General features: G+C 36.0%; 3 protein-coding genes across 4 annotated transcripts; all 3 read right to left on the bottom strand.

Annotated features, from left to right (window-relative positions):
* Positions 1-1,998: 1,998 nt before the first annotated feature.
* Positions 1,999-10,220, bottom strand: LOC121765630 (probable serine/threonine-protein kinase At1g01540). The gene is made up of 12 exons (XM_042161834.1): positions 9,612-10,220; positions 9,266-9,358; positions 9,121-9,186; positions 8,944-9,009; positions 7,768-8,130; positions 4,171-4,763; positions 3,985-4,089; positions 3,327-3,449; positions 3,066-3,236; positions 2,843-2,972; positions 2,547-2,756; positions 1,999-2,461 (listed from the first exon to the last, which is right to left on the bottom strand). The coding sequence occupies exons 1-12, from the start codon at positions 9,840-9,842 to the stop codon at positions 2,297-2,299; spliced, it is 2,316 nt and encodes a 771-aa protein (XP_042017768.1). The 5' UTR covers positions 9,843-10,220; the 3' UTR covers positions 1,999-2,296.
* Positions 10,221-12,897: 2,677 nt separating this feature from the next.
* Positions 12,898-17,549, bottom strand: LOC121765431 (probable E3 ubiquitin-protein ligase RHG1A). Of its 2 annotated transcripts, none has more exons than XM_042161586.1 (7): positions 17,123-17,549; positions 16,985-17,029; positions 14,665-16,492; positions 13,886-13,936; positions 13,611-13,709; positions 13,387-13,530; positions 12,898-13,311 (listed from the first exon to the last, which is right to left on the bottom strand). In XM_042161586.1, exons 3-7 carry the CDS (start codon positions 16,411-16,413, stop codon positions 13,180-13,182), a joined length of 2,175 nt encoding a protein of 724 aa, XP_042017520.1. In that variant the 5' UTR covers positions 16,414-16,492; positions 16,985-17,029; positions 17,123-17,549; the 3' UTR covers positions 12,898-13,179. The 2 variants fall into 2 exon arrangements, with proteins under 2 accessions (XP_042017520.1, XP_042017519.1); XM_042161585.1 differs by having other exon boundaries at positions 13,886-13,939; positions 17,123-17,548.
* Positions 17,550-23,420: 5,871 nt separating this feature from the next.
* On the bottom strand, positions 23,421-27,653 carry LOC121763773 (50S ribosomal protein L4-like). Its single transcript, XM_042159853.1, has 9 exons — positions 27,510-27,653; positions 27,233-27,365; positions 25,782-25,843; positions 25,519-25,645; positions 25,085-25,233; positions 24,578-24,685; positions 24,375-24,494; positions 24,051-24,224; positions 23,421-23,839 (listed from the first exon to the last, which is right to left on the bottom strand). The coding sequence occupies exons 2-9, from the start codon at positions 27,312-27,314 to the stop codon at positions 23,738-23,740; spliced, it is 924 nt and encodes a 307-aa protein (XP_042015787.1). The 5' UTR covers positions 27,315-27,365; positions 27,510-27,653; the 3' UTR covers positions 23,421-23,737.
* Positions 27,654-27,800: the final 147 nt, after the last annotated feature.

Genomic DNA, 27,800 nt, shown 5'->3' on the forward strand with positions numbered 1-27,800 from the left:
TCAAAATATTTGGTTAAATATCTGCACTTTCTAATTTTATTTGTTTAATATTTTTATTTAGAAAAAGTTATTTCCAGCTCATTACTCATATATTTTCTCATTTATGAAATAACATCCATATTTGTCATTTTGATTCTTTCAAAAAATAATATCCATATCTACTTTTTCCATTTTTGGTAAATGAACATTACTTTCTACTAACTCATTACTCACATTCTAGTATATAAAATCAATATATAAAGTTGGATCTACATTCCACTAACTTTTTAAATTCAGTTTCTTTCATATTTCTAAAGTTTGAGGCGTCATTTGTCTCTTTATTCTCGATTTTCATGTTTTTTTTTCTGTGCATCACCGGCCATTCTCGATTTTCATGTTATGCAATAGAGTTTTCACTCTTAAATTATTGTTGTATGAATGAAAATTTACATGGAATTAAATTATTGTTGTATGAATGAAAATTTACATGGACTGTATTTCAAAATTATGATTTAAAATATCTCATAGCTAAATGAGTTTTTACTTTTTATTACTCCCATTATATATATACCGTGAAAATCAAACTAATTGTCTTTTCAACAATTCAAAAAAGTACTCATATACTATCACAAGAATATTTAATTTGACAGTAAAACAAATTCTGTTCTAATGTTGATAATTTTTACACCTAGTAAACTAACACTCAAGAGGTTAAGCAAACATTGTGTTTACCTCAAAATTAGATGAAATCAAGTAGACAAGCCATAATTACTAAGGTCATCCACAACGCTGTCACTAAACCGTCCCTTAACCGTCCCTTAAATTACTATTCGCGGGTCCCATTGTACTTTTTTACTCCATCCCTTAACTAAGGGACGGAACCTGCAACACTCCGTCCCTTAACCGTCCCTTAAATTACTATTCATTCAATTTTATTTTTTATTTTTATTTCCAACCAAATTCAATTAAAAAACACCATTCATTAAAAATAAAATAAAATTACAACATAAAATAAAAATACAACTTAAAATTCAAAAAAATAAAAAAAGACATAATTAAAATCCTAAAAAAATTGGAGAGGAAATGAAGATGATTTGGGAAGAATAGATATGTAGTTGTGTGTGAAATGAGGATGAATTAGGAGTATTTATAGAGTAAAAAAATAAAAAAAATAAAAAAATGGAAAATGGCTATAAACGGTAATATTACCGTTTTCCACTTTTTTTAATTCGAATTTTTTAAAAAAATATTTATTGCGTCAGCGTGACGATGCCCACTCGCGGGCCGGCGAGTGGGAGTCACGCATGGTGCCGGGGCGCGCCAAGTCGCCTCGGCGCGTGGCGAGACGTCTCGCCATTCGTCACGCCGTGACGGAACACGGAACGGGCTGGGGACGAGACGGGGCGCCGCAACGCGTCACGCCGCCATCTCGTTCCTTCGTGACGGAATACGGGCCACCCGCGTGACGCGTTGCGGGTGGCCTAAGGGCTCCTCAGAAAAATGCCATTATCTTTTACCAAATTAGCTGTCTTTCCTTCGTTTTATTTGTTGAAATTAAATCTATATTAATCAAAGAATAAATGTTTGTTTATCGTCGCAGACTGAGCATGACATGTCACGTTGATATACTCAAAAAGAAATTTTGCAAATCTATCATTAATCTTACTTTTCAAATTAGAACACAAATTAAACTTAACTCACAAGCATTTGATAAATCTCTAGAATTTATATTTTTAGTATAGCTTTCTAATAATAATCCAAAACGAAGGGGAAAAGCAAATAACGATAAATGGATTAGCAATACAAATTATAGTTATGGCATTCATTTGTCTATTTTGAACCGTGCACAAAAATTAGCTATTTTTAATTTTTGTATCATAGAAGTACCATTTTTTTTCTTTTTTTGCGCTTTTGCTTTTTCTTCGCCTATATCCTATTTATCCAACTATAATCAATAATATTTTAATTATTTTGTCTTTTAATTTACCAATTTTATATTAAAACTTCTAGTACTAAAAATTTGATCCACAGAGAAGAATCTGCAATAACTTCCAACATATATTGCTTACAATAATTACATCTGAGAAAATTGTCAAACAAATTTGCTTTGCATTATGTGGAAACATACACAGCCTTTCAATTCAATCAAAATCACAAATGAATCATATTGTAAACACTATATATATCTTTAGTAACACTCTATAACAGTTGCTATATTATATCAACATGAAATGAGCTATGATCACCTTTCATGTCAAAAGCTGAGGCAAAAATCACAGTATTTACATAGAAAGGCGTGTCGTCTCGAACGGCCTTTCTACTGCTCATCGTCTCCTTCCCTCTTCCTCAACATCGTCCTATCCGTTTGGACGCTGCTCTCGTATCCGCTGCTGTCACCCGGCTCGCTCAACCGCTTCTCCATTGGCATGGCGCCATCGCGACTTGATTTCCCATGCTGCTCCTTCACGCCTCCTCTGCGATCCTGTGGTTTCGGACACGAGGCGATAGTGAGCCAAAATAACCACAGTTTGGTATGTAGTATGCAATGCTGATTGATCTAAACTTACATCACGAAAAGGGAAATCGTCCGCTTCGAGCATGTGGACTACATGGCCCATCTTCGGCCTTTTTTGGGCATTCGGGTCCACACATCTCAACGCAACCAAAAGGGCGCGCTTCAATGCTCGCGTAGAGGGCTTATCGGGTAATTTTGGATCTAACACGCCCTCGGAGTCGCGGTTGGAGACCATTGTTTTAAGCCAATCGACCAGGTTTACCTGACATTTTACACACGAGAATCGGTTACCTAGTTCATTGAGGCGATAAATTGATAATAACTCGAAAAAATCATATAGTTGTATACCTCCCCGGTAGGGCGGCCATAGTCCACCGGGTTCCTCCCGGTGATGATCTCCATCACGAGGATGCCAAAGCTGTAGACATCGCTCCTCTCATTCAACATCCCGGTGCTGGCATATTCAGGGGCGACGTAGCTGGAGAGGCGGAGACGAGCAAACATTGATGCCATTGTGACGACACGAAACAAAACAATGAGGATGATCCAAGAGCGAGCAAGCGAGACTCACCCAAACGTTCCCATGACTCGCGTGGTGATGTAGCTCTTCTCTGAGCCTATGAGCTTCGCAAGGCCAAAATCGGACACCTTGGCGTGCCACTGCCGGTCCAGCAAGATGTTGCTCGATTTAATGTCGCGGTGGACCACCTTAGGCTCAAGGCACTCGTGCAAATACGTCAAGCTGATGGGAATCAAAATCAAATAAAAGGATTCAACAATCTTGATGTGGAAATTAGAATGTGGAGTTGGCTTGTTGTCTAAATTAAGTTACCCTTTTGCAGTTCCAAGAATGATGTTCATTCGAATCTCCCATGTAAGAGGGCTGCACGGCCCTACATCTCCATGAAGCCATTGCTCTAAATTCCCACTGTTCACATACTCATAAACAAGCATCCTAGTGCACAAACATGTTACCAATTTCAGCATAGAGCAGTCACAAAATCGTCTTGCCAACCAAGTTGTTTTTCATCGTCATGACTCAACATCACAAGTCACGACGTAATCAAACCACCATAAGGGTACAAACATGTTACGAATTTAATCAACGAAACAGACACAAAAAAGCTTTCCATCTAAGCCGCATTTGATCGTCATAGCTCAACTCATGCTTAACATCACAGTTCATTCACAACATAATCAAACTACACAAACAACATATTACAAATTTCAGCACAAAGTAGTCACGAAAATGTCCTACCAACTAAGTTGCATTTCATCTTCATAACTCAACTCAAGCTTAACATCACAAGTCACAACATAATCAAACCACCACAAGTGTATAAACAACATGATAACGAATTTCAGCACACAAATACATCTTACCAACTAAGCAGCATTCCATCATCGTAACTCAACTCAAGCTCAACATCACAAGCCACAACACAACCAAACCACCACAGGGTATATACATTGTGCAAGAATTGAACTACCTGTGAGTTCCTTCAGCACAATAACCAAGCAACCTCACCAAATTCTTGTGCCTCACACGCCCAATCGCCTCCACCTCAACCTTAAACTCTCTCTCCGCTTGACCCCTTCAAAAACAAATCCCACCAAAATCTCAAAATCATGCAAAAACAGAATCCAAAAAGACTCAAACTTTACCAAAATTAAACCTGTTATTGAGCAAATTCTTGACAGCAACCTTATGATCCCCCTCCAAAACACCCTTATAAACAATCCCATACCCACCCTCCCCAATCACATTCTCATCAGCAAACTCATTAGTAGCCTCCTCCAGCTCCCTCAGCGTGTACCAGTGTCCCCACCCCAGATGCGAAACCTCCGGCCCCCCGCCGTCCTGATCACCCTTCTTCACCTCCACGTGGGCTGGCTCCGGATCCGGGTCCGAAATAGGCGGGTCGACCCGGATTTCCTGTATTTCTCTGGAGACGGTGGGGATAAAGGTGGGGTTTTTATTTGTCAAAGTTTTGGACTTGTTTCGGCGGGAGGTGAAGCAGAGGGAGAGGAGGAAGAGGAGGATGACGATGGCGGCGCCGACGCAGATGCCGACGACGACCCAGAGGCGGAGGCCGAAGATGGTGGTGCGTTTTGAGAGCTGGTCGTTGAGGAACGCGGGTTTGCCTTTGCCATCCGACATTTTTTTTTGTGAGAAGTATTTTAGTGTGGAGATTGAGGCATTTTGACTTCTGTGGGAGAAGGAGAAGAAGACAGTCGCGCCAGAGAGGGCGGGGAAGGGGAAAGGGAATTAGCTGTATTGATGGAACACCTACCAAAAGGGAAAGGGCCCATTCATGTGTGTTTTTTTCTGTGTGGAACAGTTGAACTGTTCATGATAATTATGTCGTTCAATTTATTAGACAAGATTTGAGCTTTCTTTCGAACTAGAGTGAGGTGGGTGATTATAAGATATAGTGCAATTTTGTTACTGGCGAGACAGGTGAAGATACGTTGTCGTGAACTAAGCTTTTGAAGAAAAAATGATGATCGGACTGGTTATTACGTTATTCGGTTGGTGTTTCGTTTGTTTGATAAGATAACAGTGAGATTTAATGCGAGATAAGTCGATTTACTGGCGAGATGTGTGAAGATACGTTATCGTGAGCTGAACTTTTGAGAAAAAACGATGATCGGACTGGTTATTACATAATTTGGTTGGTGCTTGATTTGTTTGATAAGATAACGGTGAGATTTAGTGCGAGATAAGTCGATAGATGTAGTGCAATTTTGTTACTGGCGAGATGTGTTAAGATACGTTATCATGAGAGCTTTTGAGAGAAAACGATGATCAGAATGGTTATTATATTATTCAGTTGGGGTTTGATTTGTTTGATAAAATGACGGTGGGATTTAGTGGGAGATTAGTCGATATGTGTTTGTTTCGGAGTAAGAGCGGAAAGGATAGTCGCGAGATACATGTATCTTCGTGGCGGTTGGTGAAAACGAGTCTATCGCGAACTAAACTTTTGAGTGAAAAATGGTCGAGTGTAGTTTGCTATTTCTTGTACGTAATGGATCAATGGTATGTGGTTTTTTGTTAGTGAAAGATTTGGGGTTTGATTTTGGTAGTTATTGCTTACTGATTTGGTGTTTGACTTTGAGATTTAAGCAGTGTTTAGTCAAATCAGAGCGTACGTACTACTTAGAGATATTATTATGCTATAAAAATGGTGAAATGAAATGAGGATCTAAATCATGGACTAGATTATAGTGTTTGAATTCGGAAAACGATTTCTCAATTTTTGGATCGCAATTTTTCGGATCAAGATTAGTTACAAGTACAACGGTTAAATATTTAGATCCAAATGAATAATGTATTTATAAAATTAGTAATAACAAAGCTTGTAGGTACTTTCACGCGTCTATAAATTTTTAATTTATTACCAATACAATTAAAGCATTAAATCTATCTACATTTTTTATATGCACCCTTGTATTTCTCTTATTCAATGCTGAATAATTCCAATATTCAATAACTAGGGACAAAATTCGGAAATTGAAAACATCAAATATGATAAGTAAGTTTTGGTTTTGCACGATAGATAGATGTTGAAATATATAAATCTTATGTTTTCTTGGTTCTACGTTTTGTGGAGATATCTTGGATTTGCTTTTTGTGGCATGAGAATTTTCTAATGTAATAAAAAAGATAGTAATATGCATAAATCTATCTCTGTAGAAGAAAGAAAATAAATTAGAAATTACTCCCTCCGTTTCATAGTAATTTTTTCATTTTGTCATTTTGGTACATTTCATAGTAATAGAGTCATTTCCCTTTTTAGTAAAAGTCAACACATTTCTTCACACCTACTTTACTCTCTCTTACTTTATTTTCTCTTCATCTCTCTACATTTTTCATTTTACACTTTATTCTCTCTTTACTTAACTCACCTAATACAATTTTTTTAATCTACGTGCCAAAAAAAAACGTCTCCATTACTATGGAACAGAGGGAGTATTTTGTTTTTAGAATGCTTGACCAAGTCAAACTTAATTAGTTGATTATTTTATGGTATTAGAGATTCTTTCTTTTTGTATGCTAACCTAATTATTTGATTGGTTTGCGCAGACATGGAATGGTAATGATGATTGCTTATGATGATGTTTGGTTGGTGTGGCTTCATTATGCTTTAATTTGGTTAATTTGAACAGTGATAAGATACTCCTACATATGTACTTTATTTAAATAAAAGTTGGTAATGGGAAGATTTATGTGCTGATACTATAGTGTACAGTGAAATAGGACAAACATGTGTGATCTAGATATTAAGATTAAAATTATTTGTTCATTTACAGCTATTAAATGTACTCTTCTTTCCTATTTTGTTTTTTCTTTCTTTTATTATTATTATTATTATTATTATTAGTATTAGTATTAGTATTAGTATTAGTATCTCACTACAAAATAAAGTAAAACTTCCTTCACAAACATTTACTGATTCTTAATTAATGATTTATTAGAAATTAACTACAGTTCGATACTATTTATCAATCTACAAATAATCAAAACCTAATAATTTATATATTGAGTTGTATTAATCTCTAATAGAAAATTCCATTGTAATTTTTTTAAAAAAAATACTACTATAAACTAACAAAAAAACATCTCACAATTTCCCATTTATTTCCTCTACGCCTAATCCAATTATTTTCAATGGTTTGTGTATCCATGCAAAATTATTGATATTTGCAGTTGCTATATTAATATCATTTCAAGTACGAAAATATCTTTTTTATTCACTTTATTGTTTCTTCCTATTTAAAACTTTGTAATTCTTCACTATCCTGACACACTCTGTACAAATGCATATAAATTGATTTTTCAAATTATTCATTTTCTTGATATATTTTAGTGTAATTTTTGGCTCTATTGGCAACAGAATCTTTTTGGTCCGGCACAATAATTCACCATATGTCAATGTCATAATATATACACTATATTTAACAATTTATACAATGATAAATTGAAATACAAAATTATAACCCAATAAATAATGCCACACACTAATGTTTTATAAAACCAATCTAGGCATCAAAGACATTAACCAAAAACATCAATTATGCTAAAAAAAGAGAGAGGTTTAAATAATAAGAAGAGAAACAAGTATGTTCACAATCTGTATTTCCAATATCCAATACTTCTAAACAATGATCTTTTAACTTGACATCATTTCCATAACTAGAAACAACATCACCTCTCTCAAATTCGTGTTTCTTATTTTCTCTGTTCATTAACACTACTATGAAGACACCCCCGGTGACGAACTGTTCAATCTTGACAACGCGTCGTCCCTGCAAATATCCTTCGTGGAGGCTATATGGTTGAGCAGTCCGTAACGGTTCTGCTGCAACGGCGGTGCATAGCTCGGGAGCATTGCAGAGTTTGCAGCGTTTTGTGTGGAGGGCACGAGCGTTGGCAGGGCTGAGGGCCCGAGGTTCATGGGTGCAACGGAGCTCTGCAGGAAGACATCTTGGTCCCTAGAGAGCGCGTCTGTGCCTCTGTTTGTGTGCAGCAGTGGATTGCCTTCGTCTATGGCTAGACCGGGTGAGGGTGCTAGCAACGACTGCAGGGAGTAGCCGGGGTGCAAACTCAACCCGTTCCTCATTGTCAACATCTGAAAATGTAAACACACATTTAAGCTACTAGGAATTCGACATACATTGTACTACAAGACTGTGAAAATGGATGCTTATATGATCTTTAACTTGCATTCTACAAGATAATGAAAGTTGAAGTTCAAATCTTGAAAGTGGGGAAATGGGATGCTTATAACTTGAATATAGATTGTGAAAGTTGACATTCAAATCTTGAATTTGAGAAAATGGGATATGCTTATATGAACTTCAACATACAGTTTACAAGATTGTGAAAGTTAAAGTTCAAATCTTGAAACTGGGAAAATGAGATGCTTATTGCTTCAATATAAATTGTACTTTACAAGATTGTGCAAATCTTGTAATTGGGAAAAATGGGATATGTTTATATGAACTTCAACATGCATTGTACAAGATTGTGAAAGTGAAAGTGAAAGTTCAAATCTTGAAAGTGGGAAAATGGGGGATGTTTATATAAACCTCAACATACATTCTACAAGAACTGTATGCATATAATTGAATAGCACTGTCCTATGTAGTTTCTATTTGATTCATACTTAAATTGCTACACAAATCTCAACACAAAAGGCACCAAAACTATCTAAGAGAAAATTCAACATCTATATGCAGGTAGCCATCCTTTCTTCCAAAGAGGTCATGCTTTTTTCTTACTACTCACAAACAGAATTTAACGTAGAACGAACTAAATTGCATAGGAAGAAGCACAAGAATCAGTTTACAACACAGGGAATGGAATAGCATGAAGAATGAACTCAAATTAAGGCCACGGTTCGATCAAACAAATACTATGTAATTAGAAGATAGACGAAAACCTGAACTTGGAGTTGAAGCTGTTTGAGATATTCAATGGCTTCATCCAACATAGATGCCTTGTCAGTCTAGCATTAGGAAAACACACACAAAATAGTCACACATTTAGATCAAAATTCAATCCAGAACATTCTAGATAAAGAGAATCAAGATTTCTGTGAAATGCTGTGCTAAACCACCTTGTTAGAATTTGGAATCAGATTCTGAAGCGCTTTCAGTTTTTCGTTGATCCGACTTCGCCTCCTCTGTTCAAGACAGCTAAACGATTTTACACAAATCCAAATCTTGACAAACTACATTTAACAAACTCAGATCATCACAAACCTTTTCTGATAAATTGTGGACTTCAGCAGCTCTACTTCTCTTCGAAGAACGAGGTGGAGCCGGATTCACCGGTATATCAAAAGCTTCACCTCCCTACCATTGATCAATTCCCAAAACCGAAAAACAAAATCAAGAAACTGAAAAATGAAACTTCAAATTCAAAGAGATCTCGTTATTCACACAAAGATCACAACCAAAATCGAAACTAATCAACATTACAACTACATAAAAATGGAAACTTTATTCACTAAATGAGCAAATGAGGAAAGCTACTAATCAACAATTAATACTCACATAAATTTTTAACAAATTAAAATCAAATTTTGGGGAAGAATCTTGATTTTACCTCACAATTGGAAGCAAGATTCTTGCCACTCGGCCCACCGGCGAAGAAGCAGCTGGGATCAGAGAAACTGATGCTGGTGGAGGACTCCGCCACCGCCCCTCCGCCGCCGAAAAACCCTCCGGCCGCCGCAGCGCCGTCGCTGACGGCGGCGGAAGACGAAGAATTTTGGAGAAGAATTTGAATAAAAGAAGACATGTCTTCAGATTCATTGCTTCCGTAAAGATCCGACATTTTTTTCTTTCACACAACAAAATTCATCAAAATTAAAAAAACAAACCAAATTATTCAGAAATCAAGATTCAAACTTTCCCCTCTTTCTCTCTCTCGATTCAAACTAGTTTCCTTCTATACCCATTTTTCCACTGACGAAAAAAGAGGGACAGATTTCGAGAATTCTGAAGCGATTCAAAGCCACGATGGTTGTGATGGAAATAAGCAGACATTGAAGTCAAAAAAACAAAGGAGTTTCGCTTAATTTCGGTTTATTTTCGCTGCATCGTAGAAAACCCATTTCAAAGATTGCAGCTTTTCCATATTCCCATCAGCAAAAGTTGATGAAATCGATATTTTTAAATTTCTAAACTCGGAAAAGAGAGCGATTTCCTGCACTTTTCCCATTCTGGAAAATGATTTATGGTGTTTATAGACAAGGTTTATTATCCCGCCTTAATTCTCCTAATCTTTTGTTTATTTACAAATAGGGGTCTCAACTTTATGCTAATTTCGAAGAGATTCTTCAGCTTTCGAGTAATTCTCACTTTAATTGGTGAAAACTTTTTTTTTTATCTCTAAATCATAAATTATCAAATTATGACAGATAATATACTTTAAATTAAAAGCTGTATTCTGAAAAGAAAGAATTAATTCTGACGTTATCCCATGATCGATTTCGACACAATTTAGTTGGACCAATTTGGACGTGTATGCTTTCGTCGTGCCGACGAATGATTATGACTTTGAGTATGTAATTTTCGGCTTGCATTAATGTATATAATTTAATAATTTAAATTATATGATATTTTGACTTTCCCTTTAAAGTTTTATTTATATATAATGTTTAAATTATAAAAATAAATTTTAGACTTTTATTGAATGTCTTATTTAATTTGGGTAGAATAAATATAGAATGAACAATATGTGTATCGAATGAATTGTAATCTTTAAAAATAAAACCAATCTCGGCACATGATCTATTATCATCAATTTTATTTTTATTTTTTCTCATTTTAATAGATTTATCATCACCATTTAGCTAAAAAATATGAGTACTAATATTTAAATCAGTACCTACCCAAAAATATATGATCAATAAATATTAAATCAGTGTCATATGTGTATTGGGCGACTAAATTTGAGTTTATTTTATACATTATTTTACTTGGCCTTTTCATATAAATCATCTTTTAATTCTATTTTCAATCTTTTGACCAAACGGCCCAAATTTAGTTCCACTTAAAGCCAAAAAAAGAAGGTAAACTACAATTAAAAAATGAGGCAGTTGGAACAAATATTTATTGCTCCAAAATATTAAAATAATAAGGTTGAGAAATTATAGAAACAATTAGATTGGAAACCTTATCCAACTGGATTCCACCTTACCACAAAAACAAAGTTTGAGATTAGATAATTCATTTTTCAAAGGCACCATTCCCTATGTGACTCATTCATTCCAAGTTGCGTGTGGGAAATTTGGAACCACCTTCCCCACCTGCATCAATTTAATTTATCACCACCCTATATAATATTTTTAATTTTTCACACGTGGTAGTTTATCTCGATTTTTATTTTTCTATAAAAATATTAATCTTGTTAAAGAATATGGTGAAATGTAGTAGAATAGACGATGAGATATTTGAGCATGCAATGACAAATAGAAGAAATTTAAATAGGATGAATTAATAATGGTACACTTTGGAAGAACCTAGTATTTGATAGTATATTCTTTGAATTTTTATTTTATTTCATTGTTTAGTTTGATCAAATTAGAGCATCACAGCAATTAAAATAAATATAAAAAAGGCAAAATCACTGAGTGAATTAAATTTCGAACCAAGGTCAAATTCTGAAGAAAATCCATTTTGGCTAAAAGTGGTCTTTGACTCTTTTCTGCAATACATCAATTGAAGCATAATATAAAGTCACTTTTAAGTAATCCCACATTTTCATCATACAATAGAAATACATGATCCACAATCAAATATTTTTTTTAAGAGTTCTAAGTATGACCTTTCATCTTAATTTAAAATTATCAAAATATTTTATTTTCGTTAGAAAATTAAAAAAAAATTAAAAGCTCAACTACATACGTCTCATGTTATTTGAGGCGTTTTTTTTGCCACGAAAGTTAAGAAAATAGGTTAATTGAAATTAAAAAAAGTATAAAGTAGAAAAAAGAAATAAACAAGTGAAATCAGAAGTTTTATTTTTAGTCATAAAATAAATGGTTTAAATATTATTAATTCGAAAAAAAAGGAATCATGCTATTGACGAAATAATAATGAGATATTTAAGAATTACAAGCCAAAGTAGGCTCAAACTAAATAGCTAGCTAGTAGTCTAGCTAGTTAGTACCTTAAACAGATCATTAATCCAATTGGAAATCCTTCATTCAAGTGACCTCCCCTCTACAATTTTCAGTTCACTAGGCATAGCAAATTTGGTCAAACATCACAGGACCAATCAGGATTAAGATTACCCACCTTATGCAAGCAAATTTAATTAATCATCAACACTAGAAAAAGTACAAATTTTGAATTTACTGAGTTGGCCATATATATAGCATTGTGTCAATATACTACTATAAACTTTATTTGTTGGGAGGGGATACAAATCATCCCTCTTTGGTAGCCAAGTCAATTTAGCCTACACAAGATAAAGCTCCAAAAAATTAATACAAGTTAAAAATATTGACATTGGCAAGTGAGTTGTGAGTATAAAAATTTTGGGATATAATCTTATAGTTTTAAAAAAATGATAAAATATATTGAATAAAAATTCTATTAATCTCAATTGTCCACAAAATTAGTTATATTGCACTTCACATAAATGTTTTATCAACATGCTCAATTTCCAAATGGGCTTGGATTGGGCTGGGCTTAAATATATATAAAAAGCTCAGTCTGGCCCCACTTCAAACATGAGACTGTAGAGACGGGCCTCACCGGGCCGGGCTAGCCCAGCCCACCTGGCAAGAACTTTACTAAGAAAAATGGGCATATTAAATTCATATGCTTATGCAAGTCATGCTTCTCAACAGCTTCAAGAAACCATCAAACAAACAAAAATATAAACCAATAAAAATATGATAAATCTATTGTCAAATGTAGCAACGGTAGATGAATGTAAATAGTTGAATATTCAAAAATCTTGTGCAATTGCTGACTAAAATATAAAGTTGAATCACTGTATCTTCCACAGATGAGTAAAGACAATTTAGGGAGGCAGGGAAGACTGCGAGCTTCTTATCACGTCGAGAGCAACGATGCCTTTAAGGACTCGCGTCGCTAACACAACTCTCCGCATACCTGCTAGGACGACGGGCCAAGAGCTGGTGGTGCCCGCCTGTCTCTCAGGTAGTCAGCCCCGTCGTTTTACAGATGGGGCACAGGTTCTTCTGCATCAGCCATTGCTTGATGCAGTCGGCATGGAAATCGTGGCCACATTCCAACGCTCCTAGAGTTTCACCCTCGTTGTACTCCTCCTGCATCGCGCGAGTAACGAGATGAGTAACTGAAACGAATTTGAGATGAGACCGTGTCTAAGAATGTCGCCTTACCCGGCATATACTGCATGGCTCTGTCTCAGCCGTGTTTTCGGCTTTGCTGGCAACGTATTTCCGTCGCTTCAGACGGCTCGTAACGGTTTCTTCACTTAGACCGGTGCACACGTTTCCGATGCGCTCCTCGAGGGCTAATAGTTCCTGGAAATAAAGAGTTGGAAAAATCGTACATGTAAAAGCATTGATGTGTTGTGGAAATAGAGACGGTGCGGCATTCTCACCTCGTACGACATGTTATCAACATCCAGTCGCATATCCCGGTGTCGATCGTGAATGTCAGCCATCCCAAAAAGGACCGAGTGATCGAGGATCATCACATCCTACCACACAAGAAATACAAGATAAATAGTTTAACGACTTTATCCAAACGACCACTTCACAACAAGTGCATTTCCGTCTACAGCACAACTGCATATAATCGAGAATAAGCTGGGACGGTTTTTTAAGCCACAAGATTCATGGTATTTAAAGAACCAAAAAGGAGAAGAATACAGACCTCTAATCTCAGGCCCTCGCCTCTCCGCATGAGGTCCAGGACTTGGCGAATCTGCTGAAACGAAACATTGAATCAGATACAAGTTATACAAACCAGACAAATAGTTTCATATCAGATGAGAATTAGAAGTTATCTGAGAAGAATTAAATCCAGTAAAGACACTGAGAATGAGTATAATCCAGCATCCAGCAACGTTTTTTACTAATACGAGTGCTTAGAGCATAGAGAACATCGTGAGATAGAAAAACCCAGATATGGTACTGATCATCGTACAACTTTAAACTTGGCTATTACTATTACCGTCACTACTCACTAGTCAAGTTTTTTTCAATTTGACCCTTACGGAACCAAAAACTTATGTACACTATCTCAAGTGAAATCTTAAGGCACGTCCTATAATGAAATTTGGCTCGAATTTTCAACTTGTAGAGCTTGTTTCTATCCATACAAACAACGGTTCATTTCCCTTACTAAACATACTGGCTTCTTGATACCATGCTGACTCCTGATTCCTAAGCAACAAAATGATGCATTTTGTAACTCGGGAGCATCAAATGAAGGCCTTATTTGCATCATTCATAGAGTTATAAGTTTAAGAACTGATACAGACTACATAAGCATGGACGGTTGATAAGCAACGAACGATTCAAGTGCAAGTTATTACAAAATATTCACGAGCCCTAAGTTGCAACACGAAAAGATGTAACCAAAAGGCATACAGCATCAGTCAAGATAGGAGCTAATAGCTCGAGTGCAAATGAAAGAAGGATGTGGAATACCTCGGACATTATATTGCCTCGTCCTTCACTTGCAGCGGCCAAAGTCCTCAGCGAATATGGTACCCCAAAAGCACCATCAACGTACCTGTCCAGATATGCTGATCTCGAGTTCAACACACGATGGCCATGACCATCAGACACCGATGGAAGTACCATCTCCTGAGGCAGTGCGGGAGAACCCGATCTTGCAGCATGATTGCTGCTCTGACCTGCAGCCTCGGCACCTGCATTTAACAATAGAGATCTCCGTACAATCTCTGATAACCTCCGAGGATATTGGGGATGGCCCCGATGGGACCAACTAGGTGGAGCAGCGTTGAGCCCGGTGCTGGTCCCTGCTCGAGAACTAGACGCAGCATTTGCAGCCATACTGTTGTTTGCACCCGGAAAGTTCCAGTTTGTTGGATTCTGAGACGAACTTCCCATCTCACTGGCTGGGATGAACATAGGATGCTCAGAAATGCTTCTTGGAATATGTCTTGACGAAGATTCTCCAAATTGCATCCTGTCTTCGGAAACAGCAGCAGCAGCAGCAATAGGCGACCTGCTACTTCTCGAGCTTGATGCACCGCTCCACCTAGATTGATGATGACGGCGCACAGGAGGAAGATGCAGGGTTGGCTGGCTGTTAAGGGTTGCACTTTCCACTGCGGTAGCCGGGCTCATATCAAATAAATGGTTACAGAGTAATCTAGAAGAGTACCGAGAAGATGAAGCATCTACATTTCCAGCATCAGTCTCGGTTGAAAACAGGTTGCTAGGTAAAGTATCTTGTTGTTGTTGGTATAAGCCATTGATTCGCAAACGGAGATTTCTCCGGGAACTTTCTGCATTCCCCGAAGACGTAAGAGAGAAAGGAGTCACAGAGCCAGCTGCTCCGACACCAAGCCTGAGCCTCGGATTTGCTGGCTCCGAACCATTATTAACAACAACATCATTGTCTATTGGAATCGGTATATTAACGTTGTTGACAGCAGCAGCATGAGCGGCCGACATGGAATGCCATTGGCTTCTTTCATCATGTTGAAAACAATTCGAGCTGCCTACTCCCGAAGACTGCCCCGTTTGCATCTCAAGTGCTTTTCGCTTATACGACATACGCCGCCCATCCATGGAGCAACCCGGCCTGTCCTCCCTCCCATCCATCATATAGCCACCACGTCCGGAAGGCATGGCAAACGAACCAGAGGAAGTGCCTGGAGCTTGCATCTGACCGTTAGACGGTCCCATAGATATGTAGGAGCTGGGACGCTCGACTACCTGACAGTCATCATCCTCCGAATCAACAATCATATTAAGATCCTGAGGAAGGGCATTGGAGCTAGACGCACGCATACCAAAGGGGCCATGTGCGCTTTGACTGCCATGTGAGTTCACATTGACGTTATCCAACGAAAGAATATCAGATTGTTCGTACTGCCTCTCTTCTAAGGCGAGGTTAGATCTCGGGGCAAAGGCCCAAGCATGCTCCATTTTCCTCTCATTCTGATCACCAAGGCGCTGTGATGAACTGGAACTAGCTTCGCCAACGCTCCACTCCACATTCGGCCCCTCAAGGCTCACATGCTGCAAATACTGATTATTGGTGTCACTTGACTGCATTCTGTAATCCGGTATCCTGCTTTGCACGGTCGTCTGCATACTAGTCCACGGCATTTGGGACTCTATGGTGGCGTCACCCGACCCAGAGCCATGATCGAAACTTATATTCTCGGGTAAAGTACTCACGGAGCTACTCGGCCCTTGCATCAGGGCGGCTTATTGTCGAATAATTATCAACACAACAAATGAATGGTAGAAAAAACAACAATGCTGTTCTTCAGGAAATCTGCAATCATATAATTCATCAGTTAATTTCATGAATCCATCAGTTTTGAAAACCACATTTATGAACAAAATGAAACACAAGAGAAAAACCACATACATTTTGGGAGAAACTTAAATTCAAAGGCATCATCACTACAACATTTTGCAGGAAGATAAAGATCACGTTTTTAGCATATATTCAAGAAAAATGATGTATTCTTCTATTCCACCAAACAATATTTCTTTTTTGCAAAATTGAAAACTTGATATCACCAACAAAATCATCATACAAAAAAAACATAACAGAATTCTCAAGGTTTAAACCCAGCTAAATAGTTTCTCCAAAACACAAACAAACAAAAACAAAAGTTTCAAAACATAATCAAAGATGAGGTAACAAATGATAGCTGATAATCCAAAAAGGGTATAAAAAACAAGAAAACATCGAATTCCAAAACAGCACCAAAAAAGGGAGCAATCAAACACAGATATGTAAGAATCTGAGAAAATTTACCAGCCCAAAGAGCAGCAGACACAGCGATAGATCTAAAGTCAAGACCTGAAAATAGAAACCAAGAATCAGATAAAAATCAAATCTTTAAAGGAAAAAACACATGTAAATTCACACAATCAGAAACTCCTCCACACCCACCTCTGTTTTCCCCCTTCTGAGAGGAAACAAAGCTTCAAACAGAGATGTGAAGCCCAAAAACCTTCAAGGAAAAATTTAGAGAGAGAGAAAAACAGAGTCTTCAAAATGGGGTGAGAGAGAAGAAAAGAGAGATGATGGAAATAAAACTGATGGATGTTGAGGTATATGAAAAAAAATTAAGGGAAAGGGTGGGGTGATTTATGAGGACAGTAATCTTTATTTTACTCAAAACACCTCAGCAATAACACATAAGGCCACATTCAAAGCTTCATACACTTCTCCTCTCTCTCTAAAATAGGAGGAAGACAGATGATTTCAATGCAAACCAAATGGAAAAGAACAAATCTCATTCAATTCCCACAACCACAATCACACCCTTAAAAAAGTCAATCAAATAGGCATCCATGCCCACAGTAATTTTATTCTTTTGGGGGGTGAAAAAAGGAACAAAAGAAAATGCTCCCATGAAAAAAGGGAAGAAAATTAAAATAATAGGGGGGTCATGGTGGGGGTGGCTCACCAAAATGTCTCCTTTTTCTTGTCAGATTAGCCTATTTTCAACTCTTGTTCCAAGAATTATGAGGAAAATTCTAAGTAATGTATGTGTGTGGAAACGAATAAATGGGAAAATTGAATGTAGTATAAAAAAGAACCCTTTGTTTTCCTTTCTTTTCTTTTCTTTTCTTTTCTTTTATGTATTTTCCTCTCTGGATTTCAAAAACTTCACACCAACCACCTGTCCCTGGATTATGTGTTCATGCAATGCATCACATTTTCACATGGATTATTTTGTACTTTTTCCTTAATTTCAAATATATTTTCCATTAAAAAGGTGGGCATTAAATATTTTTGCCCTTCTCGTATTAGAATTGGGGCATTCTTGTTATTCTTTGCCTAATTGTCTTGATTTGACTTTTTGTGTTGGTGTTTGTGCTTTGGCATAATAGGTGTGGCATTTTGGCAATTTGAAATCGAAGGACAATCGGTTTTCAAATTTATCGTTATTAATGATTAGATTTTGTTTTGTTTTGCGTTACCAACAGGCGTATTGTTAGATTTTGTTTTGTTTTACGTACGTTATGAACGCACGTATGTAAGGCGCGTGTCGATTACGGTTCTAGTTCTTGAAACGGTATTCGAGTTCACCATTATTAATTATTAGATTTGTTTTTATTTTACATTATGAATGGACGTAAGACGCGTGTCGATTAGGGTTCTAGTACTGAAACGAATTGTTGGTGGCACGTGTGGTTAGGGTTCTAGTTATTGGAAACGGATTGCTGGTGGCATGTGTATTTACGTTCGATGGTCAAGTATGACATTTTTAAAATTTTTAAAATTGAGAGGATGATTCGTTTTTTAATTTACCGTCATTGATGATTAGATTTTGTTATATTTTACGAAAGTATGTATGTAAGACTACGTGTCAATTACAGATCTGGTTACTAAAACAAATCGTTTGTGACACATGTAGTTACATATGATAGCCAAGTATTCTTGTTGGTCAAAAAATATTAAATCGGTGACATAATTTTACTTAGAAATAAGGATTTTGTGACACATATGCATACTTTGATTGTACAAGAGAATAAAGATATTTTTAAAGCGTAGATATTGTAAATTAACTGGAAATAAGGAGGTAAAACGAACATATTAATTTATCTGAGTTGGTATGTTACATACAACTGAGACACTTAATAGTAGAATTTTGAAGAAAATTAGATTAAATTACTTTGTCGGGAAAAAAGCAATTTTCTTATATTTAATTTTGAAGGAAATATTGGCAAAACATGTGAGAATTACAGTACTAATTAGTGAAAGTAGAGATTTTATTTTTGACACGTTAGTTGCATATATTGGTGGGTACCGTGGATGGTCAAGAGAGAATGAAGATTTTTTTTAAAACTCACGTATCAATGAAATAATTATATTTTTCATTAGTAATAGTATTATAAAGTAGCCAAAAACAACAAGGCAAAATATTAGATTAGTCTATGCGAGTTGTATGACTATACATTTAAGACTTTAAATAAATTCATTATAATTTTGATTAACGTACTTTGTCGTACAATCTGCATTCATTCTTGCAATTAATTTATAAAATGTGTGGCAGTTATAGTTCTAATTGCTTAAACGGGATTTTGTTACATATGCTAGTCGATTACTTTGATTATTAATTGAGAATAACAAAATTTTTAAAGATTAATGCACCAGTGATTAGCAGTTCTTTAAAGTATCTAAAAAATCAAGGAAGAAAAGGAGAAATTAATTTTTATAAGTTGTAATATGAAATATGACGCACGTATCTATTCAACGTATAATTTCTTGTTTTATTGGGAGCTATAATTGCTTCTAAAATTGATGGATTAGTTTTTTAATTTTCCATTAATAAAGAATGTACTAGCTCTCTACTTCTAACAATTCATTATTAGTGGAAATTTTAAAAAATGGGTGAAAATTATTTTTAATGGAAAATTTGTTTGAACTCCACCATCCCTTTTTCCACTTACAATAGGAAAAAAACAAAAACAAATAAATTTAGAGGTTCGAGACCTTATGAAATTATGATAAATATGAAGTACTAACAAATAGCCTACATTTATACATACCATCCAAAATTCCAAATCACATTCCCAACCACATGTTTAATGTTTTGGTTAGTCAAGAGAAGAATATGTAAAGTTTGGAGAATCAAAATACATAGAAAAACTATTGAGGAAAAATGAAGAAACTGTCAAGGTAGATTGAAGAAATCGTCAGACTAAGAGAGGGGAGAAAAGAGGAAAATATCTTTATTGACTACATTGTGAAAGTGTTAACTACAAAATACAATACATTGCCTTATGTATAGGCTGAGAATAAATACTAAACTAAATCCTAATTACATTTTATTTTCCAATTCTAATAGAGATTATTTTTAAACTTGTGTATCAATGACATAATTATATTCGTCGTTAGTGATATTGTAAAGTAACAGAAAATAAGGAGGTAAAATGAACAAGAGGGATTAGTTTAAGCATAATTGTGTGGAGTACGATTAATGTGTGTTACATATAATTGAGACACTTAAATATAGTTTCAATTAAATTTTGATTAACTTACTTTGTCGTACAGTTTGCATTTTGCATTTTTTATTTTCCAATTCTAATAGAGATTATTTTTAAACTTGTGTATCAATGACATAATTATATTCGTCGTTAGTGATATTGTAAAGTAACAGAAAATAAGGAGGTAAAATGAACAAGAGGGATTAGTTTAAGCATAATTGTGTGGAGTACGATTAATGTGTGTTACATATAATTGAGACACTTAAATATAGTTTCAATTAAATTTTGATTAACTTACTTTGTCGTACAGTTTGTATTCATTCTTGCATTTAATTTATAAAATTTGTGGCAGTTATAGTTCTATTTACTTAAACTAAAGCGTTTTGTGACACTTGCACTTACATATGTCGATCGAGTACTCTGAGTGGCTGATTAGGAATAACGAATTTGTAAAGATTTACTTACTATAGTATGTAAATATTACGTGGGTAGTTTGGTCCATTCATATATTTTGTGAGAGAAAATTAAGAAATAAAAGAGAAAAAGCCAAAAAAACTCTTAAAAAATCGCATGTCTCCTTCCCATATTTTAAAAGGTCCATGAATTTAATTCCAAATTCTGAAAGATCAACGAATTTAATCTCAAATTCTGAAAGGTCAGCGAATTAAGACCCATATTCTGAAATTTCTCGTTATATATAGTCCAAATACTTAAAAGAATTTTTCTTAAATATAAATTAACTTGCTTTGATATTCAAAATGCATCCGTTGTCATAATAAATTTTTTTTACTCAAATAGTTCTTACTATGATGAATAGTAATATAATTTATACATACGGAGTATATTCAATAATGCCACATTCTCACATTCTTATAGAAAATATAATGCTCACGATAAACAATGTGTATAAACTTGTTACATGTACATATAGAGTACATATATAGTGATACATATATCCGAAGTTTCTACATTTAGAAATTAATATTTCATTAAATGAACCACCAAAATAATCATGTGTAGCCCATCACTATTCAAGCATTGAAAAGAGTGGCATATGAAATTAAATGTTGTTGCAAATAATGGGCTATGAATTCGAATGATTTTTTTCAAAATCAAAACAAAACAACCGCAATGAAACATGGTTTAATATAATGATATGATTATTGACTTGTCGAGCGATGATTGGTTGGCTCAAGATAATGTTTAGACTAATTGAACCAAAACTTTATTTCTTGGTCAAATTGCATCGAGTGGTCCAACCTACATTAATTACATCGATAATTATTATTTTCAATGAAAGCCAAATAGCTGTAAATCCCCTAAAAAGGGTCATAAATACTTAAATAAGATGCATTTTTTTAAGGTCAAATTCACAAATTGCATCGAATGATCCAACCTATATTACAGACACAATTGTGTAAACCACAATATTTTTTTGCTTCATGTTATCCTTTTCTAGCGGTTTGTACAATTTTGACCATTTCTTGCAAAATTTAAAAATGTATTTCGTTCTCATAAAACGTGCTCATTTACCATTTGACCAAACTGTGTATTAGGATGTTATAATCATGTTTTTAATGCATATAAAAATAGAGTAGTGATGATATAGGCAATTATTATTTAAATATATAATTAGAAAACATGATTTTAGTTCAATGTAAGAATAATTTTATTCATTATAAAAATACTATTATAATGAACTAAATCATTTTTTTAAAACTAAATTCGTGTTATCTAATTATATATTTAAATTAGTTATACTTTCATAATCTTTCCTATAAAAATATACAATAAAAATAACCTAGGTTATTTGAAGTCTCGGAAATGTATTTGCCGAATTATATTTGTACAATGGGTTAGATTAATTTAAAATGATAATAATATCCTAAAAAGTTGAGCCAGTTGTTTTCCAAGATAGTGATATGGGAAAGTGGTGTGAAACAAGAAGCTAATTAACATAATTATTATAATGATGTGTAGCAAATGTTGTAATGGCCCAACTTTCAATTTAATTGCCTACACTTCAACCTCAAGCATATCACATTAGCTTAGTGGGAGCATCTTTTGCCATTTCTCCCTTTCCTATGTCACATAATCATTATCTATTTGCCAATTGACATATTAGCTGTTCTAATTTATTTATTATTACGGAAAATTGAGTTTTACAAGTTTATCTTTTTACGGAAAATCTCACAAAAGGATAAAAAACTAAAAATACAGTCGAATTATTCAACAAATTCAGTTCCAACATATCAAACTCGAATCCATGCATGATTCGAATCCAAGTACTATGATTACCTAATTTCATAAAAATTAGAATAATAACAAATAAAAGCAAAAACTAGTACAACATGATTAACGTTATTTTTATTATATATAGAAATTACTTTGTTAAAAGTTATTTTTCTTATGATTAAAAGTTATTAGTAATAAAGATTATTGTTATGAATAAAAGTGATTATTCTTATAAATAAAAGTTACTAGTTTTCTTATTAACATAAATAATTATTTATGTGACATTTCTTGTGGTTGAAAAGTGACGGTACTAGTATTTCCCAATCAAAAAGTGACACTTCTTGTGATTAAAAGGAATTGTTTCAAAAGGGATTATTGTACTTAATAAAAATATAATCAATTTTGATAATATAAAAATTATTGTTTTTAAATAGAAAATCAACTCAAGCCAGTACAGGCCAATTCGGGTCGGGTCAGGTTCGAGTCCACTGTGAACGAGCCTGCCCAGCCCAGGTGTGCGGCTCAAAAAACACAAGAAAAAGAAAAAGGGAAAAAAGAACTATTCCAGAACTATGTTTATTTTAAATTTTGTGGCAAATATTCCAAACTTTCTGAAGTCAGAAAAGGGCAACAAAATTGAAGAGAATGAGATTATATACCGTGACGTTGATTTTGTCACATATGTATACCAAAAACAATGCACCTAAGTAATTTATTAATTATTTCACCCTCACATTATAAAGTGGAACCTTCTTGGCATCACAATTTGATTCTTCATTATTATCCGTGAAAAATTATAGTTCTAATGAAAGTGTGTGCAATATACATAAAATGGTCGTATTCAATAGTGTGAATCAAACTAGATTTGTTTAATTCGATAATCGATGTTGTAAACCACAGATATCGCCGATGTCACGTTTTCTATGTCAAGATTTAAAATCGTATTAATACTAAAAATAAGTAAATTATGATGTATATACACATCACATGTAGTTTTAAAAAAATAAGACTCAAAATTGGAACACCCAAAAAATATTTAATAAAAAATCATCTGGTCTTAAATTAAATTCCAATTTAACAACGCCAACCAAAATTATTCGAAACTAAGTTATGATATGTTTAAGGAAAACTAAAATATCTAATCTCTAAAATATGTGAGTTCTCACAAGCAATAAACAGTGTGAAATCCTAGTTCAAGAGCTAGTCGACCGGAGGTGGTTTCCTGGAGATGGGAAATACCTCAAGACGACGTGTTCACTACAGTCTTCTGTCGAGGTAAACGAAAACCCAACTACTCAAGCATCTGTTCTGATGTCTGCATGCACGAGCTCTATCAGCGATTGATTGGAGTTCTCATCCTTTCAACTATTCGGTTCACAGCATCACGAGACATCACTAGCTTATCGTGCAGAAGGATGCTGTAAACATTCAGACCCTGAAATTGTTGGATCAGAGAGGGAAAGAGTTGGCAATTGTTAAAGAAAACGAAAATAGTAGCTTCGAGAGCACATAGAATACTTTGTTTGGGTACCAAAACCAGGATCCACATCTTTGTGCCAAATTTGGAAAGACAAGTGATCGTTAGAAGAAATTTCTTGTGTACACAGTTGTTACCAAAAATGACAGTAAAGAAATTCGAGACTTACAATGGAAGGCAGTACGTTGACATAATGTAAATTCTGAGTAGCCAACTTCAGCTTCTCGTTTATAGGACCCCCGTCAACAACCAGAATTTTCTTAGCATTCTCCATTTGATTGACAAAGTGCACAATGTTCTTTGTCTTGTGAGACGGAACTTCTAAATCCTCAAAAACCATAAGCTGCACATAGCATAAACGTGTACAGAACATGAGGGGATAGAGCCTTCATAGTGAGAAAATTTATAGGAAAAGACAAATTACGAGCAAAGAACCCAGGAATTATCGTTGCTAAGTAGGCAGAAAACATGGGTGAACATAAACTACACTTGCCTTCCCTTCAGCAGCACGAGCTGAAAGTACAATCTTCAGTCCTAGTCGCCGAACCTTTTTGTTTAGCTTCATAGCATGACTTCGTGGCTTTGGACCATGCATGGTAGCACCACCCCTGAACTGTACACGATGAATTATGTCAGTTATACTCTTTCCAAGCCCTCTCAATTAGAGAAAACGAACTGAAGAAGCTAAATATTCACCTGTGCGCCGCGGAGTGTTCCGTGCCTTGCACGGCCAGTACCCTTCTGGGGCCAAGGCTTTCTGCCAGTCCCGCTAACCTCACTAATCGTTTTGGTTGAATGTGTCCCCTAAAACATAGCACAGTAGAACTTAATCAAAAACCAAGACTACAATAATGAAAACAGAAACTACAAACGGGGTAGGAAAGTAAAGGCCAAATGTGCCATAACACATCTTTATCATAAGAATAAGAAGAAAGCATAAATTAGCAGTCTGCAAGGTAGCAAGGTAATAGAATTCTCTCTTTAATATAAGTGAAGCGGCAGGAATATAATAGAAATCAAAATAGAAGGTTAATAGAAATCAAAATAGAAGGTTATAGCGTGGAACAAAGTAGGTGCCTGCACCAACTAATAACAGAGACAAGGACTTATGATGTGCTTCAATTTGTCCATTCCTCGCACTAAAAAGAATCGCTGACATCATTTCTTCAATACTTTAGATCAATAAGGATAAAAATGAGGCACCTGCCGCCGCTTAGCTAGTTGCCACCTTACGACACGATGAATAATATCCTTTCTAATTGGCACATCGAAGACATCACCACCCAATGTCATAAAGCCTTTATCTTCATTAAGAAAATTTGTAACAGGAATAACCAGATCCTGACAGAGACCTACAGCATCAACAAAGAAATGAACAACACTGCTTCATGGTTTTTACAGCAAAAATCTAAAAATGATGAGCAATTAGGAATTACTTTTAGCTTATATTTCTTTCATCTTCTCCAATTTTAAACAAGGGCACCAAATACAAATGTGCATGCTACTAGACAGCAAGTGATATATAAAATTCGCCCATTACTCTAATTTTATATTCCCACTACATAATAAGCAGTGAGACATCAGAAATAAGGTCATATCTAACAGAGCAATTCATAAAAAAAAATGAGCCCACGTACCTATTTCCCGATCAGGAATGGCCACACTTTTATGTTTAGAGGAGAACAAATGCGAGGGAAATGCCCCTTCACTTGAATTCGGTGTCAAAATAGTTGTAGAATACCTCCGGCAAACATCCAAAGACGCCTGGCACAAATAAAGTGTTAGCTTTGCATTCCATTTGAGGGTATGAATATAAAATCATAGCAAGAAGCAACTCCTGAATTAATGTACTGGTTAAAAAACAATCCCAGTAAGGTGTACATGTGCATTCCCAGTCTACCTTTCCGAGGACAGAAGGTCTCATCGCATACGAGCTATCGCCATAATCATGACCTCGAAATGCTGCATCAATTTTTCATAGCAAGCAAGATAAAAGCTTAGAATCCAAGGCTAAATTCCAAGAAACTACCTCCGGGGAGGTAGTATCCGCCATTTGTTCCCGCAAAAAAAAAGTTTCCTGAGAGGGGAAAGACGCGAGAAGCTCACGCGTGGATCCATATTAAACACGCGATTTGCTCATGCGTGTTTCAATTAAACACGCGATTTTCTCATGCGTGTTTCAATTAAACACGCGATTTCCTCATGCGTGTTTGAATGAATGAAATTTCGAAGCTTCTGCCGTCTTCCGTCAATGGCGGACCCGTCGCGAAGACGTCTGCCAGATCCTACGGCAAAGCCTCTGGCCGCCGAGTGTAGACAGGGTGATGAAGATACTGCTATGTACGATGAAGATGAAAGTTCTGGTATGGAAAACGGGTCTGCTGCGTCGAAGGAAATGGCTATACATACCTTAGAGGAAGTGGAGGAGATGAAGAAAGCTTTTTTGCAGAGAATGATGGAGGAGATTGAAGAGGTTGATACAGATGAAGGGGGTGGAATTTAATGATCATGCTGGAATTTAATGATGACGCCGAGAATATCAAGTCTTGTTCTATGAATTGTGGGCTGGAATTTAATGATCATGCTGGAATTTAATGATGACGCCGAGAATATCAAGTCTTGTTCTATGAATTGTGGGCTGGAATTTAATGATCATGCTGATTCCAATGCTTTGGAAAGGTTTGAAAATTGTGGGAATGACAGTCATGTAGTGAATGCGCATGGGAATGAGGCGGTGGGCTTCATAAAATGCTCAGCCGAATTAATGGATGAAGATAATTCCAATTTCTTGTGAAATAACACATTTATTGGAACCGGCCCTCTATCTCGCTTGGAAGTTGCACAGCCGCCAGCTTCACATACATCCTTGAATGGAGAAAATAATGCTTGCCTTGATCTGGTTGAGACACGCATCAGGCTGATGCGTGTATGTTTAGACACGCTAATGCTTCATGCGTGTTTCATTTTAGAGACGCGAGAGGAAAACGCGTCTATAAGCACGCGACAAGCTCTCGCGTCTTTCCCCTCTCTGGAAACTTTTTTTTTGCGAGAACAAATGGCGGATACTACCTCCCCGGAGGTAGTTTCTTGGAATTTAGCCTAGAATCCAACCACATAACAAAAGTTTCCAAATACTAAGAATTGACACTTGACACCAAGCAACAAAGCTGAAAGCAGCAAAGGCGAAAATAAGAGAAAGAAAGAAATAAACAGCTGAATATCGATAATAGTATAAGCTAAGTACTGCGGATGAACTCAACAAGGCTCTAACTTTTTTATATCAAATAGAAAAAACACAAAATTAAACTAATTATTCGCAGGAAAAATCGAGAGATTGCAGGAAGGGGCTACCGCTGTATACAGAAAATGGCAGAGAAGAAACGTCGCCGGGAGCGAAGGCACGCAATACTCTTCGAGAAATCGACAAAGCCATCTCCAAATTCCGGCTACAAAGGGCTACGATAAGCCAGAAATATTATTCCAGCTGCAACCAAAAGCACAATCACACGATTTATCACTCACAGTCAAATCAACCTCCAATTGATGAGGAAATCCACCAGATTCAACGAAGCACATTCATTCATTAAACTTATCAACTGCTATGATGAGCAAGTACGGAGAAGATTACCGGCATTAGGTAGCAGGATTGAAATGGGCGTTGCGTCAGAGACACAGGGAGATTTTCCCTTCCTCTTCCATAAACCCTTGTTTGTGATTCAGGGGTTCGGGCGGGCTCGAATAAATCACGTCCGGCCCGGCCCGGGCCATATAAATTTAGAGCATCGGCAGCGGTGGCGAAAGACGCCACCGCCGTCCGCGCCGTTGGCAAGGCGCAGGACCGCCGCCGCTGCAGCCGCGCCGCTGGCACGGCGCTGCTCGATGTATCGAGCACGTCCGTGCCAGCGGACGCACACGTGGC

Source organism: Salvia splendens, chromosome 14, assembly GCF_004379255.2.
Source record: "Salvia splendens isolate huo1 chromosome 14, SspV2, whole genome shotgun sequence".
NCBI lineage: Eukaryota > Viridiplantae > Streptophyta > Magnoliopsida > Lamiales > Lamiaceae > Salvia > Salvia splendens.